This window comes from Saimiri boliviensis, chromosome 2 (assembly GCF_048565385.1).
Source record: "Saimiri boliviensis isolate mSaiBol1 chromosome 2, mSaiBol1.pri, whole genome shotgun sequence".
Taxonomy (NCBI): domain Eukaryota; kingdom Metazoa; phylum Chordata; class Mammalia; order Primates; family Cebidae; genus Saimiri; species Saimiri boliviensis.
In genome coordinates, this window is record NC_133450.1 from 114394464 (window position 1) to 114413508 (window position 19045).

The following is a 19045-nucleotide window of genomic DNA, read 5'->3' on the forward strand; positions in this document are numbered from 1 at the left end:
GTGTATGATGTTCCCTTCCCTGTGTCCATGTATTCTCATTGCTCAACACACACTTAAGAGTGAGAACATGCAGTGTTTGGTTTTCTGTTCTTGTGTCAGTTTGCTGAGAATGGTTTCCAGCTTTATCCATGTCTCTGCAAAGAACATGAACTCATCCTTTTTCATGGCTGCCTAATATTCCATGTTGTATATGTGCCACATTTTCTTTATCCAGTCTATCATTGATGGGCATTTGGGTTGGTTCCAAGTCTTTGTTATTGTGAACAGTGACACAGTAAACATAATGTGTGCATGTGTCTTTATAACAGAATGATTTATAATCCTTTGGGTTATATACCCAGTAATGGAATTGCTGGGTCAAATGGAATTTCTATTTCTGGATCCTGAAGGAATCACCACACTGTCTTCCACAATGGTTGAACTAATTTATACTCCCACCAACAGTGTAAAAACATTCCTATTTCTCCACATCCTCTCCAGCGTCTCCTGATTTTTTAGTGATTGCCATTCTAATTGGTGTGAGATGGTGTCCCAATGTGGTTTTGATTTGCATTTCTCTAATGACCAGTGATAATGATATGTTTGTTGGCCACATAAATGTCTTCTTTTGAGAGGTGTCTGTTCATATCCTTGGCCCACTTTTTTGATCTGGTTGGTTGCTTTTTTCTTATAAATTTAAGTTCTTTGTAGATTCTGGATATTAGCCCTTTGTCAGATGGGTAGATTGCAAAAAGTTTTTCCCATTATCTTCATTACTGGTTCATGCTAGTGATAGTTTCTTTTTTCTTTTTTTTTTTTTTTTGAGACAGAGTTTCGCTCTTGTTACCCAGGCTGGAGTGCAATGGCGCGATCTCGGCTCACCGCAACCTCCGCCTCCTGGGTTCAGGCAATTCTCCTGCCTCAGCCTCCCGAGTAGCTGGGATGACAGGCACGTGCCACCATGCCCAGCTAATTTTTTGTGTTTTTAGTAGAGACGGGGTTTCACCATGTTGACCAGGATGGTCTCGATCTCTTGACCTTGTGATCCGCCCGTCTCGACCTCCCAAAGTGCTGGGATTACAGGCGTGAGCCACTGCGCCCAGCTAGTGATAGTTTCTTTTGCCGTACAGAAGCTCCTTAGTTTAATTAGATCACATTTGTCTATTTTGGCTTCTGTTGCCAATGCTTTTGGTGTTTTAGTCATGAAGTCCTTGCCTATGCCTATGTCCTGAATGGTTTTGCCTAGGTTTTCTTCTAGGGTTTTTATGGTGTTAGGTCTTATGTTTAAATCTTTAGTCAATCTTGAGTTAATTTTTGTATAAGGTATAAGGAAGGGGTCCAGTTTCAGCTTTCTGCGTATGGCTAGCCAGTTTTCCCAACACCATTTGTTAAATAGGGAATACTTTCCCCATTGCTTGTTTTTGTCAGGTCTGTCAAAGATCAGATGGTTGTAGACATGTGGTGTTATTTCTGAGTCCTCTGTTCTGTTCTGGTGGTCTGCATGTCTGTTTTGGTACTAGTACCGTGCTGTTTAGAATGCCGGAGTGAATTCCAGGCCTTTTCTGGCCTTTGGCAGAAATATGTTTTTGAATAGGGAACCCTGTTTAACCACCTCCCAGATTACAACACTGTTTTGCTTATTTATAAATTGGGCTTTCACTGCTTTCATTCTCTGCTGGGTCTGTTTTCTACTCTTAATTCATAGTAGTGAAACTTACACCATAGGAGCATTGTGAGGAGTGAATGAGGCAGGCCATGACTGACAGTAATTCTTCAGTAAATGGTGGCTATGATTATTATCACTGAGTCAGCTCAGTTCCGCTGGGTGTATGTCCTGGCTCAGGCAGGGAGATGCTCATGCAGACCTGCATTCCCGGCAGTTTCATTCACTGCCGGTCTTCCACCCTGGCGATTCACTAGGGGACTGCAGATTGTGGTAGAGAGTTGAGCACGTGGTGGAGACTTGAGCACGTGGTGCAGAGAGAACACAAAACCTACAGTGGGCTAACAGCAGATGGGCTGGAGGCGATGGTCTTTCTGTTGGGAGGGGAAAGGTACTCCTCTGAGAAGGGGCTGACTCTCTGAGGTCTTGCCTCTCTCCCTTGGGCTGTGTTAACTTCTGAAGTGATTCTCATGACAGTTTATAAACCATGGGGGCTGTGATCTGTTTTTCCCTAACCTGGCTATGGAGGTCCTTTTTTATTCTCTCTTAGGAAAACACAGCTGTGTCAACTGGTGTTTTCAAAATCAACTTTGCTAAAATGTAAAGGGAAACTAAAATGAAATAGAAAAACTGTGAATAACATAAAAATAAATAAATGACCAAAGCACAGGATTCTGAATAGCAGACTCTCACTAGAAAGCACATCTCAACTCAGACTAGCCACTTTTCAACCACTCTGTAGCCACATGTGGCAAGTGGCTGTCATATTGGACAGCACAGCCTTAGACCTTTTACTGTCCATCCCAGTGTAAGCTCAAGGAGCAGGGCCCGTCTTGCCTTATCCCAGAGCCTGGCAGATAGCAGGCCCCTTCAGGACTGATGTAGACTCTTCCCCATTATTGCTGGGGGCTGCTGGAGAACGGTGCAAATGTTACTACATGGAATTGTGCAGTTAAATTACATTTAATTAGAGTGGTATATTTCTTTTTTCTTTTTCTTTTTCTTTTTTTTTTTTTGAGACGGAGTTTCGCTCTTGTTACCCAGGCTGGAGTGCAATGGCACGATCTCGGCTCACCGCGACCTCCGCCTCCTGGGTTCAGGCAATTCTCCTGCCTCAGTCTCCTGAGTGGTATATTTCTAGAATACTTTAGTGCTAGTGTATATATTTACGTATGTTCTCCATCTGCTTTCCATTACTGTCAAAATATTCTAGAAACGTAACGTTTAAAAAAGTATGGAATTTTTGGAAACCTTTTTTTGGAAATTATTTTTAGGTTGATACTGTAAGCAGCTTGAACTGTGGTAAAGAGAACCACTCCGAAAGCAGTAGTACAGAGAACAGAAGAACTAGTGATGACGATAAGGTGGAAAACCATTCTGAGAAAATAAAATTGGCTGAAGAGGGATCAGACGAAGATCTGGATTTGGTTCAACATCAGATAATCCTTGAGTGTTCAGGTAGGATAATCACTAGGTGATTGGCTCACGATAATTACAAATGTTATGTCTAAGGTGTTAGCATTACCTGTGTTTTTACCAGCTAAGTAGAAATAATAAACCAAAAAAGTCATATACTATTTGTGAGCAGGCCATCACTACTTTTTATTTATAAGACTATTAAGAGGCCTTAAATATAATATATTAGAAATATAAAATATATCATTTAATAAAATAGTAGTGGATATACATTAATCAAGTAGGGATTAGTTCTGCATTTTATAGCATGATTTATTATTTTTTTTGATGACTAAAATTGTACAATAAAATATATCCTATAATTTGTAGGGATAGTCCCACCCAGTAACATTTGGATTTTAAAAAAGATGCCATTTTTTAATGTTGGCAAATTAACTGTAGTCAGATTGCGTTAGAATAGTATTTCTCAAAAAGTGGTTTGCAGAACCCTGGGGGTATGGTGGGAAATGGTATCCCTGAGACCCTTGCAGGGACCCTGCAAAGTAAAAGCTGTTTTCATAGTAACACGGAGGTGCTATTTGCCCTTGTGTCCACCATACTGACATTTGCCTGGTGGTATGAAAGTAATGGTGGGCAAAATTGTTGGTGCCTTGGCATGAATCAGGACAGTGGCACCAAAATGTACTAGTAGTCCTTGTATTCTTTGCAACCAGGCACTGGCCAAAAAAAGAAATAGCCAGTGTCACTGGCTATGAACCAATAAAAAAAGAACAATTTAATTAAAATTTGATCCTTAAATATGCATCTTCTGAGCACCCTGTGGGGCAAAATGGGAAGCATACATAAAGCAATTCTGCTGTATACCAAAGTTTGCATTGAAGAAAAGTACTTTTGTGATAGTTGGAGTTGAGAGCTGAACTGGCCACTTTTTTAGTGGAACACCATATTTACTTGAAAGAATGACTGACAAAAAAACCGAATTATTCAGATGGGTATTTGGTAGACTTTTTTTAAAGAAAATAAACATTTGTTTCCAATGGTAAAGTTTGAGCTTTCAAGTGAAAATTACGGTTTTGGAAAACTGCATATGTCACTGTGACCTTGATACCTTCCCAATACTTAGACTTTTCTTAGGAAAATCGGTGGCAGTATTAACTAATGCCATTGTGTAATGAAATGTCTTAACATTTTGAAGTTCTGCATAATTTAGGTAACCACTGTTTTCCAAATGATCAGTGTAGGATAAAAGATCCATTCAACATGAAATACAGACCCATGGATTCTAACGGAGCAAATACATAAAGCTCACTGATTTGATTGCAGATTTCACTTAGCCTGTAAGAAACTATCCCTGTTAAGTTTTGGTTTAGTATCAAAGAAGACTGTCCAATTATCTGAATAGGCTATTAAGTTTCTTCTTCCTATTCTAACCACATATCTGTGTGAGGCCAATTTTCTGCATATACTTCAACCAAAACAACAGACTGCAATAGAATGACTGTAGAAGTAGATATGAGAATCCAGCTGTCTTCATCCAGTATTACAAATTTGAACAATACCACTCTTTCACAAGTTTTTTTGAGAATATAGTTATTTGTCATAAAATGTGATATTTATGTTAACATAATTAGTAACAGCATGTTTTTTATTTTTTGAAAGTGAATTAAGGATATTTACAATACTTTTCAGTGTTGATTTCTAACACGTTCATTATCAATACCTATAACCCACATAAGAAAAATTACTATGGGTTCTTAATAATTTTTAAGGCTGTAAAGGTGAGCTGAGAAAAAGTTTGAGGGCTGTGATTTAGAGTATGTTTGGTATGAGATCAGCTCTCACTGTTAGGTCAAGTGACTCAGGATTATGGTTATCAGGAAACAAGGCGAAATGGGAGAGTTCCCTTATCCCCTTTGCAGGACGCGAGACAGAGGTGTGGCTCACTTCTTCATTGCCCCTCTGCTAGGCCACGGGGATTGCTTTTGGGCTCCGACCCCACGGCACATCTAGGGGTAAATGTTTACAACTCCCCAAGCCCAGGTGGGCCTGTGTTACTGTGAACTCTTTCAGTTTTGCGTCTGCCGGCAGCTTTTGTTAATCAGCTCAGTTAGACCCTCTGCCTTATCGCAAGGGCAGAGGGCTTTCTGTATCCTAGGTTCTTACCCTGGTCTACTGGAAAAATCAAATCACGTGTTGTGGCTTGAGGGATGAGTGCAAGGTTTTATTGAGTGGTGGAGGTAGCTCTCAGCAAAATGGATGGGGAGCTGGAAGGGGGATGGAGTGCAAAGGTGGTCTTCCCCTGGAGTCAGGCTGCCCAGTGCCTGAAATCTCCTCCGACTGCCTCTGGCCGAACTTCCCTTGGGATCTGCATCGTTCAGCCTTCACTGGTTTGCCGGTGTCTGCTGGCGTGTGCCTTTGCTCCTCTCAACATCCAGCCACTTGTGTCATGTATGCTTAAGGTCTCCAGTTTTTATGGGCACAGGATGAGGGAATGGTGCACCAGAGTGGTCTTGGAGAATGCAACATTTAGGCATGAAAATAGGAGTGCCTGTTCTCATTTAGGTCTGTGGGCACAGGCCCAAGGGTAGAACCCTCACCAGGGACACTACGTTTCTCTACCCAGCATTTCCCTGTCCCCTTCCTGTATCAAATATATTATAAATGAGATTAGCTATTGACACAATTTATATTGCATTTCTTTATACTGTTTTAGTACTGCATGAGTTACTTCAAAATGCCTCCTATATAGACTACCTCTGTTCACAGAGCCTGAGAATGCTAGGATTGGCAGTTGGGAATGATAACTAGAAGGTGTTGCATTTGAAGTACATACACAATAAAATTCAAGGAACCTCCTTAATAATATCAGTATTCTTTTTGGATAAGTTGATGCCCTCTTTCTGTTTTTCCTTTAAGAGGAAATGATGGAGCTGGGAGTGGTAGCTCATACCTGTAATCCCAGCATTTGGAAGGCCCAGGCACGAGAATCACCTGAGCCCAAGACTTTAAAACCAGCCTGGGAAGCATAGTGAGACTCCATTTCTACAATTTTTTTTTTTTTTTTTTTTTTTTTTTTAATTAGCCAGGTATGGTGGCATGTACCTGTAGTCCTGGCCCTGGCTATTCTGGGGCTGATGCAGGAGGATTGCTTGAACCCAGGAGTTTGAGGTTGCAGTGAGCTCTGATCACGCCACTACCTTTCAGGCTAAGTGACAGAATGAGATCCTGTCTCTTAAAAAAAAAAAAAAAGAAGTTATGTGCATTGAGTGATGAACATCACTGAACTCTTTGGGTTTTCAAAAGTTTCTAAATTTGGCCTTACTTAGCACAATATGCCACTTCTAATGATCTAACCTGGGGTGGCTGAGGCTTATAAGCTGTAGCATTCCTGCTCATTGCTGGATCGTCAGTTTTCATCAGATTTAAACAGAGATTATCATCTGTGGCTAAGAGGCTGAGAGCTTTGGCTCTGCAGTCAAACAGATTTGGGTGGAACCTGACTGCCATTAACCAGTTATATCACCTGGGACATATGTGTAACTCAGTTACAAATTAGCTTCAGTTTACCAATTTGTAAAATTGATTATACCACCTTAGAGGGTTAATGGGTTAATATGAGCATTAGATGATATAATGCATTTAAATAAAGCCCTTAAAACTGTGCCTGTCAGGTAACTCTATAAATGTTAGTTATTATCATTAATTATAAGATAACGACAGAAGTTTTAAAGAGTCCTTAATTTTAAATAAGTTACTATCAATTATCTACAATTCAAGGCCTTTTTAAGTACTTAAAGAAATTAGAACAAAGGAAGCAGTATAGAAAAAGGATGTCTAGCTACATGAAGTACTTGTTTGAGTTTGTTTCTTCTGTATGTTGCAACCACTTTGTGTCACTGAAGACATACTGCCTTTTACTGTAGCCGTTCGTGTACACGCCTTCTCTTTCAGTTAGTCTGAAGCAGCCTTAGGACAGGATTCCTGTCTTACTCCTTATTTCCTATTTCTTAGTCATTAATATAGAAAGTATAATAGAACAAAGGAGAAAGAATTTGCGTTTTAAAATCATAGGAATCACTTCTGAGTCCAATGCTATAATTTATTTCCTATTTGAAAGGACCCAGTTGTCTGACCTGTAAAGTAGAGATAAAGGTCTAGTTCATAGGGTTCTTAATTATATAAGAACATGTGAAAGCACCTTGTAAATTGAGATACATGGTAGCAATATAGTAGTTATTACTATCAGCTCTACATATTTGTTGAATAAAAGAACAAATTGTAAGAACAAAACAAAACTTTCTAGTTTTACTGTACTTCAAACCTATTTTTACTTTCAACACAATATAGATGAACCCAAATTAAAAGAATTAGATTCTCAACTTCAAGATGCCATTCAGAAAATGAAGAGACTTGATAAAATATTGGCAAAGAGACAACACAGAGAAAAAGAAATTAAGAAGCAAGGTCTAGAAATGAGAATAAAGCTGTGGGAAGAACTCAAGGTAAGAACTGTCTAACCATATGCTGACATGTAAGAAACTGTTTCTCCTGGCTGGGCATGGTAGCTCACCTCTGTAATCCCAGCACTTAGGGAGATCGAGGCAGAAGGATCGCTTGAGACCAGGACTTTGAGACCAGCCTGGGCAACATAAAGAGATCCCATCTGTACAAAAAAATTTAGAAAATTAGCCAGGCATGGTAGTGCATGCTTGTCACCCTAGCTACTCGGGAGGTCGGTGGATCCCTTGAGCCCAGGAGTTCAAGGTTGCGCCATGAGCTATGATCACGTCACTGCACTCTAGCCTGGCTGACAGAGTGAGACCCTCAAAAAATAAGAAAAAGAATTTCTTCTAAGATGGGTAAGAATATTATGGATCATGGTAGTGTTACTGTGGCCTGCCTTTATTGCTTTATTTTCTGGAGGTAGTGGCATTGGTATGTATATGTGTGTATGTGAAGGAGTTGCAGGGGTGATATTTTTCCGGAACCTGAGAAGAAAACTTGGTCTGCAGCATCTACATTTCAAGCACTGCAATGGCGTGTTTCTTTCCCCAGGGACAAACCGAGGGTACCTCTCTTACCAGCACCAGGCTGGTAAAGTACTGGGCTCCTCCATCTCTGGAACAGGAAGAGGTGTAATAGCTGCTTTCATTAAGTATGTGTATGTCTGCTTTTTCTTCAGCAGCCTTATAGTTTGAAGATAAATAGACAAAGTTCAACTCTCTGGTTAGCTTTATTATTTGGGTAAACCTTTGTGACAAACAAGTTTTGGGGAGTTGAGTGTTTCATGTGCTGATCAGGGTCTTTGGGAATCTGTAAAGTGCTTGAGGTCTGGGACTGTACCTGATTTGCATCTGTCTCAACAAATTCCTGGTACTCAATTAACTTTCCTTGGCCTTCTTGGACCTCTTATTCTCTAGAATATTGAGGGCTTGAAGTTGACTAGATGTTGACATTGACTTGGGGTATAGCCGTTGGCCCATGTTTGAATTTTGACCCTCAAAGGAGGGTACCTTTCAGGTAAGGAACCTTGCAATAAGAGATTGGTCATTTTTGATAAAGCCCCCCTTAAAAAGTTGCCTGACTTCTGGGAAAATTGCCTAGGCAATAATATAAAATAAAAATGTGGTAATTAAAAATGCATTTTTATAAGGTTCCCAGGAAGACCATTGGGATGGAAAGAAAGAAACATCCAAAATGCAATGCTTTAAACTAGAATAATCGTTTCTGGAAATTTTAGCAGAAAAAGTTAGCCTATTGCTTTTTCCTATTGAATCTTAAAGCAAGTTTTTATTTCCTTTGAAGCAATAATTATAAATGGAAATGTAATAAAATATACTAACAATCTTGAAATATCTGAAATTTTAAAATTTGATGATTTATCTTTAGGTTACTCATTAATTATAAAAATATCAAGCAGGGCCGGGCTCGGTGGCTCATGCCTGTAACCGCAGCACTTTGGGAGGCCGAGGCGGGTGGATAACGAGGTCAGGAGTTCAAGACCAGCCTGATCAACATGGTGAAACCTCGTTTCTATTATCTTAAAAAAATATATATCAAGCAGAAACTTACAATACTTTAAGCAAGGCAATTATCATATAATGATGGACATATACTCCACTTCTATCTGGGAATACTCATTGACCGAATTTTGTGAGAACAGGGAACATTTACAGATTTCCTAAAAAAAAAATAAAATAAAATAGTCTGAGATTTCTTATTTGTATGTATGAGATTGGGAACCGTGTTGGAATTTAAAAAATCAATGATTATAGCTGCCTTCTTTTCCCATGTTTAAATTTTAGTTTTTCTTTCATTAGTCTGCAAAATATAGTGAAGCTTGGCAAAGTAAAGAGGAGCTGGAAAATACAAAAACATTTTTATCTTTGACTGCTGCGTCTGAAGAAACCGTTGGTGAGTAGAAAGAGATGTCATTCAACTTTGTTTTTATCTGAGTCACAGAATATTTAGATTAAAGTAAAATTCCAAACTCATTTTTTTCTGTCCTATTCTTTGTGAGTTTGACTGTTCTTTAGGGAAATAATTGATCACATTAGGTAGGATTATATGAAACGACTCCGAGTTTACGTATATTTCAATGTCTTTAAGTGTTTGTGTCTGCTTGATGGGGAGGGGGATAGGGCTGGGACAAACTGGGAAATTGACAAAAGTATGTCATTGCCTTTACTTCCTGTCTCTTTTAGGTGTCTCTAGACTCCACTTTCTGGGTACAATTCCTTAACTGCTCACTATCCTCTCACAGGGTGTCACTCTGACCTGCGGAACTCCTTTAGTTAAAATCCATGATGGATTTGTCCTATTTCCTGGTCTCTCACAGTTTTATTTTTTGACATGAGCCAATGCCACACATTTATTTCTACCTTTCTCCTTTGTTTGTATGTGTATTTGTGAATCTTCTTTTTTAAATACAGACATTTTATGGAGTTATGTAACCTTTAAGCCACTTACATAATGATGAAAATTGTAGGGATTAGAAACATTTTGTATTTTTGTATATCCTAGTTGAAACATCAAAAATTAGTCTGGCCTATATTAAATTCATAGATCATTTGCTTTTTGCATCTTGTGTTTTACAGAAGTAACACATGTCTACTGTATGTTAGAAAATATTGGTTAAATCAAAAAAATTACTGTCAGCTACATTCTCAACTTGTAGAGATAACCACTATTAATCTTTTAGTTTACTCTTTACCTTTTGAAATGTGTTTAAAACAAATATCCATGTATATATTTTGAGAATAAAAATATGATCAAATTATATATGTGTATGGTATTTTGTAACCTTTTCCCCACTAATTTGTATTTCATGAGCCCCTTTCACTGTCAATAATAGATGTGTGTGGTAGTTTGTTTCTGAATGGCTGCCATTAGCTCCTTCCTTTTATGTGTGTCCATTCTCTTCCTCACTTAGAGATGGAGTCCATTTCTCACTCCCATTTCAGTCTTGGCTAGCCTGAAACAACTTGGATTGATACATTACAGCAGAAGTGATACTATGCCATTTCCGGGCCTTGTCTTTAAGAAAACAGGCAGTTTCTGCTTTCTGTTAAAATGCTCCCTTAGAGGAACGCCAGCCATTGTGTAAGAGTTCAGGCCACCCGAGGCTGCCCTGCTGTGAGAAAGCCCAGGCAAGCAATATGGAGGGGCTATGCAGAGAGAAGATGATGCTGGCTAGCTCCCGGCTACAGTGATGTTGGTGATGTCTCTCTCAAATTCATGTCCACTTGGAACCTCAGAATGAGTCTTTATTTGGAAATAGGGTCTTTGCAGAGATGTAGGTAAGATAAAGTCTTATTGGTATAGGGCGGGCCTTGAAAAAAGAGGAGAGGACACAGAGACATAGAGACACAGGAAGAAGGCGGTGTGAAGACAGAGGGATGTAAGTATAAGCCAAGGAATGAAAGGATTGCTGGAAGCCAGAAGAAGCTAGGAAGACAAAGGACACCTTGATTTCAGATATGTAGCTTCTAGAACTGTAGAGAATAAATTTCAGTTGTTTTCAGCCTCCCAGCTTGTGGTAAATTGTTATAGCAGCCCTAGGAAACCGATACACTGACTATTCAACAGTTTCAGTGCAGACACAGAATAAAGCAGCAAGCTTGGACATTTCAGCTCCACCAAACAATGCAGAGAATAACCAGGGCTAGACATATGGACCCCTGACCTACTCCAGGCATCTCCAGCCAAAGGGAGCTACCCAGCCATCTGAGACCCCATTCATGGTGGAGCAGAGATAAATTGTTCCTGCAGTGTCCCTCAAATTCCTGACCCACAGAAGCATGAGCATAATAAAATGTTCACTGTTTTATGCCACTAACTTAAAAATATTTTTATTGTAAATTGACTATTTATGGGGTACAAAGTGATATTACGATTTATGAATGCAATATAGAATAATTAAATCAAGCTAATTAGCCTATCCATCACCTCAAACACTTAACATCTTTTATGTTTAGACCATTTGAAATCTAGTCTCTTTGCAATTTTGAAATACACAATACATCATTATTGATGATATTCACTACACCATGCAGTAGATCTCAAAGAAAAACCCTTATTTCTCCTGTCTAACTGAGACTTTGTACTCTTTGGCCATTATTTTCCCATTTCCCATGCTCCAGCCTCTGGTAACCACCATTCTACTCTGCTTCTATGAGTACAATTGTTTTGGATTACACATACAAATGGGAACATGCAGTATTTGTCTTTTTGCGTCTGGTTTATTTTGCTTGGCATAATGTCCTCTGTTTCCATTCACCTTGTTGCAAATGATAGAATTTCCTTCCTTTTAAAGACTGAAAAGTATTCCATGGTGTATATACACTGCATTTTCTTTATCCGTTCATCTGTTGGTGGATGCTTAGGTTATTCTGTAAGTTGGCTATTGTGAGTAGTGCTGCAGTGAGCATGGGAGAGCAGACATCTCTTTGACAAACTGATTTCAAAGCTTTTGGGTAAATGCCCAGAAGTGGGATTTCTGGATCATATGGTAATTCTCTTTTTAGTTTTTTGAGGATCCTCCATACACTTTTCCATAATGGCTGTACTAATTCACATTCCCACCAACAGAATGCAGGGGTTTCCTTTAATCCACATCCTCACCAGCACTTTCTCTTTCGTGTTTTTGATGATAGCCATTCTGACAGGTGTGAGATGAAATGATACTTCATTATGGTTAATTTATATTTCCTGAATCATTAGTGAGGTTGAACATTTTCTGTGCATTTGTTGTATGCCATTAAGTTTTATTTTTTACTTTTTATTTTGAAATAATGTTAAATTTACAGAAAATGCACATAAGTAGTACAGATTTCCTTATGCCCTTCCCCCCAGGCATCTCCTAATCTTACATATCCATAGTGATCAGAACTCAGACATCAACATTGGTATAATACCATTCATTGAAGTACAGACTTTGTTAAAAATTTACGTTTTCCCACTAATGTTCTTTTTGTTTACTAGTATCCAATCCAAGATCCCATATTACATTTAGTTGTCATGTCTCCTTAATCTCCTCCACTCTATGCTAGTTCCTCAGTCCTTCCTTGTCTGTCATGATGTTGACCCTTTTGGAGAGTATTGGTCAGCTATTTTGTAAAATATCCTTCCATTTTGGTTTGTGTGATGTCTTCTCATGATTAGATGAAGGTTATGAATTTTGGCAAGCATGCTCTGGAAGTTATGCACCCTTCTCAGTCACACTTGGTGTACCTAATGCTGTTATATATTATTACTGGTAATGTTTCATCTTGATCACTTTGTTAAGGTGGTGTCTGTTGGTTTTCTTCACTGTAAAATTACTATTTTTTTCTTTTACAATTAATATTTATCTTGGGAGAGATACTTTAAGATTATGCAAATAGCATGTTTCTTCTCCAACTTTCACCTACTAATTTCAGCATCGATCTTGCCTGAAATAGTACTGTATGCCACTAGATTTGGGGTGATTCTAAAATGCAACAGTATATAACTGGAACAATGTGCATCCACATTATTTTTCATGATTATATATTAATTCATTAGATGGATGTGCCATTATTTGTGTTTAACTAGTACCCTTCTATTGAACTTTTAGATTATTCCCTTAGTTTTTCTTTTCTTTTTTTTTTTTTTTGAGATGGAGTTTTGCTCTTGTTACCCAGGCTGGAGTGCAATGGCGCGATCTCGGCTCACCGCAACCTCCACCTCCTGGGTTCAGGCAATTCTCCTGCCTCAGCCTCCTGAGTAGCTGGGACTACAGGCACGCACCACCATACCCAGCTAATTTTTTGTATTTTTAGTAGAGATGGGGTTTCACCATGTTGACCAGGATGGTCTCGATCTCTCGACCTCGTGATCCACCCGCCTCGGCCTCCCAAAGTGCTGGGATTACAGGCTTAAGCCACCGCTCCTGGCCTCCCTTAAAAGTTTTTCAATTTTTAAAATTATACATAATGTTGCAATGACATCTTTAGTCAATGATTGCACTGATTACCTCCTGTGGTAGGCTGAAAAAAATCCCACCCTCAAGAGATATCTGTGCCAAATCCCTAGAGCTTGTGAATATTAACTTGTTTGGAAAAAGGGTCTTTGCAGATGTGGTTAAGTCCTGGAACATTGAGATGGGCTGTAAATTCCGTGATAGTAGGCTTATCAGAAAGGGATGGAGGGAGAAGAGGTAGATCAGGAAGAAGAAAAGGTGCTGCAAAGATGGAGGCAGAGACTGGAGCGACGCAGCCTCAAGCCTGCTGGCAACTACCAGAAGCTGGAGGAGGGAGGAGCAGAATCTCCTCTAGAGCCGGAGGGAACTTGGCCCTGCTGACACCTTGATTCTGGCTTTCTGGCCTCCAGAACTGTGAGAGAATAAACTTCTGTTGTTTGAAGTCACCAAGTTTGTGGTAATTTGCTAGGGCAGCTATAGAAAATGGGTATCCTTTGAATACATTCCTATAAGAGAAATACTTAGTCCAGGGTTGGGGTTTCAAAAGATTTTTATTCACATTGACTTATTGAAATCATTTTATACACTTACCCACATTGTATCTGAATATTGTTTTCCTATACCAACGAGAATGGATTTTTAAGTTATTTAAAGCTTCGTTTAGGCCGGGTGCGGTGGCTCACGCCTGTAATCCAAGCACTTTGGAGGCCAAGGCGGGTGGATCACCTGAGGTCGGAAGTTCAAGACCAGCCTGGCCAACATGGTGAAACCCCGTCTTAAAAAAAAAAAAAACAAAAAAAAAACTTTGTTTATTTAAAGTGGAATCACAATAATTTGTATTTTTCTGATTTTCAGGGAAGTTATAGATTTATTCTTTTGTTTAGTCAGGTTGTGAGCTACCTATTCATGTCTTAGGCTCTTTTATAAAGTGAGATATTCTTTATTGATTTGAAAGATGTTTTAAAAAATATTAAGGATATTAATTCTTTGACTGTCACAAATACCAAAAGCATTTTTCTTTCTTTCTTTCTTTTTTTTTTTTTTTTGAGACAGAGTCTTGCTTTGTTACCCAGGTTGGAGTGCAGTGGCGAGATCTCGGCTCACTGCAGCCTCCACATCTCAGATTCAAGTGATTCCTCTGCCTCAGCCTCCTGAGTAGCTGGGATTACAGGCACATGCTATCACACCTGGCTGATTTTTTTATTTTTAGTAGAGACAGGGTTTCACCATCTTGGCCAGGCTGGTCTTGAACTCCTGACCTCATCATCCATCTACCTTGGCCTTCCAAAGTGCTGGGATTACAGATGTGAGCCACCATGCCTGGCCTCAAAAGCATTTTTCTAACTTATTTTGTCTTTAATTTTGTGATATTTCTTGCTCTAGTTAAATTAGTTATTTCTTTTAGGTTATCATTTATTGGTACTCTGCTTTAAAAGGCCTTTTATGTCTCAAGATTATATAAATATCTATATTTTCCTTTCATCAGTTACAATTTTATGAAAAAATTTAAATATTAACCCACTTGAAATTTATTTTGGTATTAGATATGAGATAGAGAGTTAACTTAGTTTTTCCCCTCCAATTTGCTAACCAGCATTCCAAGACCCTTTACTGGATAATACATAATTTCCCCACTTACTTGAAATGCTAACTTTATCATATATGAACTGGGTGTATTTCCAGATTTTCTATTCTATTCCATTAATATTTCTGTCTGTGCTATTGTTAATACCACACTATTTTAATTATTGTAGCTTTGTAATACATTTTATTGGAGTATTTTGAAATAGCATGTTTTTCTCAAATCTGTCCTTCTTTCTGAGGTTAGCAATGACTACATTATTTTTTTTTTAAAAGAGACTGCAAACGCACCTCTAAGGCTATACCTTATAAATTGATTTTTTATTTATTTAAATGTCTAAAGACCAGTATATGAATATAGTCTGTTTGGAAAAGTACACCTTACTAGTGTATTTCCTTCAATGTTTATCAGTAATTCTACACCTTCATAGAAATGAGACTATATACCCCTTATTCCTATTAAAAACAAAAAATAAATGTGGACAGTGTCAGGAATGAGATTCTGGATGTTACAGTATCTCAACATCTATAGTTTGGAAACCAGGAGTCAAATAGTGACTTTTCTAATGGATGGGGCTTTTCTGAAAGGCCACACCTGCTTGTGGTTGTCTCTGGAGTAAGCAATGTAAGACAGGCCATCTGTAAACGAGTCTGTGGTGGCCTTTTAACATTAAACTTTTCAGTTAGAGAGTTCACTACCAAGTGAACATTTGATCCTGGAAGGCAAGATACTTGTTTTCAGTTGCCCATTTTTCAAAATCAAATCAAAACTATCAAAAATATTTAATTTGTAAAGCTCCTGGCATATATATTTGGCTTAAATCTATGTTCACATTGTATTTCTGAAGTCACGTGACTGCTGTAGGCCCTGTAGACACTTCTTATAATGTTAAATTAGTCCTGATGTTCTAACATGGAAATTAAGTGGACTTAATGATATGAAAGCTGGAGCTGCAAGGGACTTGAAAGCTATGTTCAGAGAGAATCATTTCAAACATGATCGTATTATTAAAGCCTCAGTTTTTAGATTCTGACTTCTTAATTATTATGTATTGGCAGCGTGTGCAAAGCAGGTAAGATGCAAAAGTAAGGTCAGTGTAAAAGGAAAAGGGAATGCAAGAAACGTTAGGTGAACCAGATGTCTGTTGCTCTTCACTCTTGCTGCTGACTGTTCACACTTGACCAGTTCACCAGCATGAAGAGATAACATTATTGTTTTACTTGCTTCTTCAGATTTAATTAGAGTCTTTTTTTGATGATTTTTCTTTTACAGAAAAGCCAAATTCCTTAATGAAATTCCCTGCTGGCTCTTTATTTCATATGCGTGTATTTTGGAGTCATTTATTGCCACACATATCTGTTACTATTTGTTTTAAATCTTAAAAACAAAAAAGAACTTAGCATTTAATTTAGGCTGCATTATTAACCTAATTTCACTAATTTTTTTTGTACAACATAACTATTACCTTATTCGAAAAGAGGAAACTTTTGGAATAATCAACTTAAACCTGGTATTATTAGCAGAATATTTTCACTGCAAGTATGGAAGAAATAAATAGAAATGCAAGGGTCCAGTTTGACCTCATACCACGGAGTTTTTGAAAGTCTCACATTCCTGCTATTCCAACATAGGCACCTAGCATAAGATGGTACGAAACCAGCTATATCTGTTCTGTGCTGAGATGAATTTCCCATTGCTCATTGGATCTCAGCTACTGTTTTAATTAAAATGTATAAACATTCTAAAACTATTTCAATCAAACGTAGTTATAAATTTCTAAATAAGGTATTTTTTATAAATGTTATTAGGAAAAAGAAAATTTTGCCTTTTTTCCCCTGGTATGGTAATTTTTTGTTACCAGCAAAGCTTAAGGCACTTGTAAATTGTCCAGTAGGTGGCAGTATCTAGTTACAATAAGTATGTTAAAAAGCCTTAACACTTAAAAAAAATTGTAAAGCTCCTGGCATATATTTTTGGCTTAAATCTATAGAGCTCACATTGTATTTTTGGAGTCACGTGGCTGCTGTAGGCCCTGTAGATACTTCCTGTAATATTAGATTAATCCTGATGTTCTAACATGGAAATTAAGTGGACTTTATGATATGAAAGCTGGAGCTGCAAGGGACTTGAAAGCTATGTTCAGAGAGAATCATTTTAAACATGATCGCGTTATTAAAGACAAACCGATTACAGCACACTTGTCAACACACCCAAACCTACTTACTTTCTTTTCATTTTTTTCTCTTTAAACAAAGGGAGAATTTCTTAGGATGGATATTTTTCTTTTCTAGTCAGTTTTTCTTGTTTTCTTATTTAAGCGTTAACTTTAGGCTGGGTGTAGTGGTTCATGCCTGTAATCCTAGCCCTTTGGGAGGCAGAATCAGAAGGATTGCTTGAAGCCAGGAGTTTGAGACCAGCCTGGGCAACATAGCGAGACCTTGCTTCTACAAAATATTTAAAAATTAGCCAAGGCTGCCGGGCGCGGTAGCTCAAGCCTGTAATCCCAGCACTTTGGGAGGCGGAGGGCGGGTGGATCACGAGGTCAAGAGATTGAGACCATCCTGGTCAACATGGTGAAACCCCGTCTCTACTAAAAATCCAAAAAAAAAAAAAAAAAAAAAAAAATAGCTGGGCATGGTGGCGCATGCCTGTAATCCCAGCTACTCAGGAGGCTGAGGCAGGAGAATTGCCTGAACCCAGGAGGCGGAGGTTGCGGTGAGCCGAGATCGCGCCATTGCACTCCAGCCTGGGTTACAAGAGCGAAACTCTGTTTAAAAAAAAAAAAAGAAAAAAAATTAGCCAAGGATCAGGAGGGTGAGGTGGGAGTATTGCTTGAGTTCAGGAGTTTGAGACTGTAATCATGCCATTTCTTTCTTGCATGTGTGACTGTGTGAAACCCCATCTCAAAAAAAAAAAAAGGTTAACTGTAAGGACTTTGGGCTGATGGCTGAATGGCAATTTCCAACGTGTTTTCAGCTTCCAAAACACATACCCATCCCAGTCCCCTAATAACGTCACAAATAACCAACAGCAAATACATGAAAAAATAACCGTTGCTGGTTAGTGCGTTTACTTTTATTTATAGGTACTAAACACAAAAGAGGCCTTGACTCCAAGAGAAAGTTGAAAACAACATTAAATTGATTTATATCACATTTAAACCTTATAATCCAGACATACCTCAAGTTTACTGGGATTTTGAAATAAACTATTGCGCTTGCTAGAGATCTCTGAAATATTTAAAAGTCTGTCTCATCCCATTACTGAGGGGTCAGTTTTAGGTTTTTAGAGGCATGTTGCAAAAATCAAAACTCTTTACATCACCAGGAGTTTCCCCTTAGTTTCCATTATTTATCTTTTTCTTTCTTTCTTTCTTTTTTTTTTTTTGAGACGGAGTTTCACTCTTGTTACCCAGGCTGAAATGCAATGGTGCGATTTCGGCTCACCGCAACCTCCGCCTTCTGGGTTCAGGCAATTCTCCTTCCTCAGACTCCCGATTAGCTGGGATTACAGGCACAGGCCACCATGCCCAGCTAATTTTCTGTATTTTTAGTAGAGACGGGGTTTCACCATGTTGACCAGGATGGTCTCGATCTCTTGACCCACCCGCCTCGGCCTCCCAAAGTGCTGGGATTACAGGTGTGAGCCACCGTGCCCGGCTCCATTATTCATCTAGTGTATACAGGTAGAATTCAATATTATTTGAGACAGATACAGTTAGTAACAGGGTTGCTTATTATCTGTTTATAGTAGAGGTTATTCTTTCTGTCTTTGTCACATTTCTTTTTTGCGTTTCTAGCTCCAAGTATATAAATGCATATAAGAACAAAACATCAATATCATAATCAATTAGGCTTTTTAAAATTTGAGAAGACTTCTCTTTAGGTGCTTTTTCTGTGAAATTCAGATATATCATACTTCTGCTCTTGGGTGCTTGAGTTACTCAGAAAAAAATCTGGTAATC

General features: G+C 38.5%; 1 protein-coding gene across 1 annotated transcript in view; it reads left to right on the forward strand.

Annotated features, from left to right (window-relative positions):
• Positions 1–19045, forward strand: part of LOC101027687 (fibrous sheath-interacting protein 1) — a 75129-nt gene that overhangs the window by 17936 nt on the left and 38148 nt on the right. The window contains exons 4-6 of the mRNA XM_074389934.1: positions 2917–3100; positions 7406–7560; positions 9379–9472. Of these exons, the coding sequence (XP_074246035.1) occupies positions 2917–3100; positions 7406–7560; positions 9379–9472 (433 nt within the window). The remainder of the gene's footprint in view (positions 1–2916; positions 3101–7405; positions 7561–9378; positions 9473–19045) is intronic.